Source organism: Benincasa hispida, chromosome 10 (assembly GCF_027475165.1).
Source record: "Benincasa hispida cultivar pf3 chromosome 10, pf3_genome.v1.1, whole genome shotgun sequence".
NCBI classification, from domain to species: Eukaryota; Viridiplantae; Streptophyta; class Magnoliopsida; order Cucurbitales; family Cucurbitaceae; genus Benincasa; species Benincasa hispida.
In genome coordinates, this window is record NC_143487.1 from 11,300,151 (window position 1) to 11,303,967 (window position 3,817).

A 3,817-nucleotide genomic window follows, 5' to 3' on the forward strand; every position below is an offset into this window, starting at 1 on the left:
ACTTATAGCGTACTAGTTTAGTCTATTGTTAATTAAAAATAATAATAAATAAATAGTCAAGTATACATATGTTTAGTATCTATTTTTCTCCCTAGAATTGATGTTGACCCATCAGGTATTATGTTTTATAAAAGCCTAAAAAAAAGTCTTCTAAAAAAACTATTATGATTTATTTTTCTTTTATTGGCTAATTTTAATATTTGCTACTAAAGTTGCAAATAGATAGAATTTAAAGTGATTTTTTTATAATAATTTCGAGGGGGAAGATTGAATCTTTAACCTCTAAAATATTAGAGAACTAAACTCGCTTCAACGCAAAATGGTATTTTTTAATCTAAAATAAAAAAACAACCCAACATTAAAAAACTACAAATAATATTAATTAGCTTTTACATATAACTAGCCCATGCACATGAAATTTATATTCTTTCTTTTAGTACATAGAAAAAGGTCAAAAGACATTCTAATAATGAAATAGCATTTTACATTGTTTTATATTTATTAAAGTTTAAATGGCAAAGATATAATTCTTCACTCAAACATATTTTTATCAATAAATTGAAATATTTTATATTTATATTCTAAATCACATCCATATACAAAAAAATACACCATTTTATCATATAATCACTTCAATCCGAATAGTTGTAATAAGGCAAATGACATAACTGTCCTTTTAAACATATTCCAATGTTAAATTATGATATTTATCTTATAAAAAAGATCATAATAATTCATATAAACATCACTTCAAATGTAGTTATTTTGACTAAAATAGTTCAAACAAATGATAAAATAAAAATTATTAAAAGATGTAAGGATAAAAATAAGAATGTATAAGGACAGATCAAACGAGGATAACATATGTCAATAAATTATCACTATATTTAATATTAAAAAAAAAACCAAAAGAACATATTTAAGGAAAAAAAAAGAACATATTTAAAAAGTAGAGGGGTTTTTGTTTGTATGTTTGTTTTGTGTTGATATTTTAAAGTTCTTATTCGTTAACGTGGGGGTTGGGGATAGAGTAAATTCACCAATTTGCCCAAATTGATTAAGACAATGCGTAAAACAGCAAATGCCCGTTGGATTGGTTTTTGTACGATACCTAAATAACCGTTTATTTACAACACTTCATTTCTTCTAGCTCTTCCATTCTTTACTATTCATTCCATTTTTTTTCCTAATTAACTTGACGCATAAGGTTAAAATTGCAACAAGTTTTAAAGTTTAGTGTTAAATTATAATATTTGAAGTGCACTTTAATGAAATTGAAAATTGATAATTTAAATCGATACAACTTCACAAGGTTAAAATTAAAATTGACAAGTTTTTCAAACGAAAACGATAGAATTCGTTGACTAATAATTTAAATACTCCTTTAGTCTTTGTATTTTTAATTTTGGTTTATTTTGACCATTGTGCTAATGTATTCTTAACTTAGGTTCAATTTGAACTTGTAATTTCAAAATGTTCATTTAGCATTTAAATTTTCAACTTTTTTTTTTGGCACTTATAAATTTTAAAACGCGATCATTTTGACTCCAATTAAAAATGAGATAAAAATGTAAATTAATTGATAAAAATTGTCCCTTTTTTTAAAAAAAAATCTAAAAAAGAATAATAATTAGGTACAATTTACTAATTCTCTTTTTTTTTTTTTACACGGTAAAAATAAAATAAAAATAATTCAATCTCTTTTAAACAAAATTGAGCACATGACCCATTTGTTTTGTGATTTTTTTTCTTTAAAAAGTAGAGAAAACAAAATGAATAAAATCTTAAAAGTACAGTAACAAAAAAAAAAGGTATTTGAATAGACAATAACGAACGGTAAAACGTTAATAGTAAAAGAAAAAAAAAAAATAGAAGAAAGGCAGTGGGGGGGGGGGGGGGGACCATTTTCCAAAATTTCTCAAACAAAAACAAAACACAAAAACACCATCGAGAGCCGTTGGAGGCGGAAAAGTGGGTCCCAATGCAAGCGAAATCAAGCTCATTGGGCGGTCCATAATTAATCCCAATTCTAATTACATTATCATCATACATTATACATTAAATTAAATTAAATCAAAATTAACACTCAAAATTCATCTCCTTCCTTCTGGTACTTTCTTCCCTTCTCCTTAAATACCCTTTTCCCCCTTCTTCTTCCTCATCACTACCACTTTCCCACTTCCATTTCTCTTCCCAAAAGCTCCAAATCAATCAAAAATGGGGAAAGACGTTGAAGTTGCAGAGCAAGGCGAATTCCAAAGCAAAGACTACCAAGACCCACCCCCCGCCCCTCTAATCGACCCTGAAGAACTCACCAAATGGTCCCTTTACAGAGCCGCCATCGCTGAGTTCATCGCCACTCTTCTCTTTCTCTACGTCACCGTTCTGACCGTCATCGGTTACTCCCACCAGAGCGACCCTTCCGTTTCTTCCGACCCCTGTAACGGTGTCGGCATCCTCGGCATCGCCTGGGCTTTCGGTGGTATGATCTTCATCCTCGTTTACTGCACTGCCGGTATCTCCGGTGGCCACATTAACCCCGCTGTCACTTTCGGTCTCTTCTTGGCTCGTAAGGTTTCTTTGGTTCGGGCTCTGTTATACATAATTGCTCAGTGCGCCGGCGCTATTTGCGGCTGTGGCTTGGTTAAAGCCTTCCAATCTGCTTATTATGTTAGATATAACGGCGGTGCTAATATGCTTAATGTTGGGTACAACAAAGGCACTGGATTAGGCGCTGAAATTATTGGAACTTTTGTTCTTGTTTACACTGTTTTCTCTGCTACTGATCCCAAGAGAAACGCCAGAGATTCCCATGTTCCCGTATGTACCCACCCACATAACCATTTTCTTTTTTATTTTTCTTCTTAAATTAACTTATTAACTGTTTCTTTGTCGTAATTAAAAGGTTTTGGCTCCACTCCCAATTGGGTTTGCTGTGTTCATGGTTCATTTGGCTACAATCCCCATCACTGGAACTGGAATTAACCCTGCAAGAAGCTTTGGAGCTGCTGTAATATTCAACAAAGAGAAAGCCTGGGATGACCAAGTAATTAACTAATCAATTGACTAATTGATCAATTTCGTTTTCTGTTTTAGTTTATTAATGGAGTTTTTGTTGTGTTGTACAGTGGATTTTCTGGGTTGGGCCATTTATTGGAGCTGCAATTGCTGCAATTTACCATCAGTATGTGCTCAGAGCTGGAGCTATTAAAGCTCTTGGATCTTTCAGGAGCAACGCTTGAAAAATCCTTATGGAAATATAATTTAATTGGTTTCTCTCAGAAGACAAGATTGTGTTTTGTTTTTTTTGTTTTGGGTTTTGTTCTTTTTCCTTCTCAATAGACTTTTGATGGTGGAATTTGGAACTCAATTGTTGCTGCTCTGTTCTCGTCCGCTTTCGTCCGTCATCAAAATTGAGTTCTACAAGAAGTTTAATTATTGGCCCTGGAAATTGTACATATTTCCATCTCTCCCCCCCTATAAAAACGAAAAAAAAAAAAAAAAATGGGGCGCATTCTCATCTTATGTCTGTTGTTGATGTATTTTCTTTTGTGTTTCATCCTTATCCTTTGTTTTTCTTAATAAAAGAATCTCCTTTATTATGTTCATTTACTCTCTTTCTTACTTACAATTATCTCTATTTAAATGGTAATGTATTGATTATTTATTAATTTTGAGCTAAGAGGGTTACTTAAAATTAAAGTAGTGAAACTGACAGCACATAGATTATAATAGATGGAAATTTGTGGTGGATGTGATATCTTGAATTTCGCAAAGTTGGTTCTGGAATTCTTATCCAATAGAGTGGTTGCAAATG

At 31.7% G+C, this 3,817-nt stretch overlaps 1 protein-coding gene across 1 annotated transcript; it reads left to right on the top strand.

Moving 5' to 3' along the window:
* The first annotated feature begins 1,894 nt into the window (after positions 1-1,894).
* LOC120088578 (aquaporin PIP2-7-like) lies at positions 1,895-3,608 on the top strand. Its single transcript, XM_039045974.2, has 3 exons — positions 1,895-2,820; positions 2,906-3,046; positions 3,129-3,608. Exons 1-3 carry the CDS (start codon positions 2,218-2,220, stop codon positions 3,240-3,242), a joined length of 858 nt encoding a protein of 285 aa, XP_038901902.1. The 5' UTR covers positions 1,895-2,217; the 3' UTR covers positions 3,243-3,608.
* The last annotated feature ends 209 nt before the right edge of the window (positions 3,609-3,817 follow it).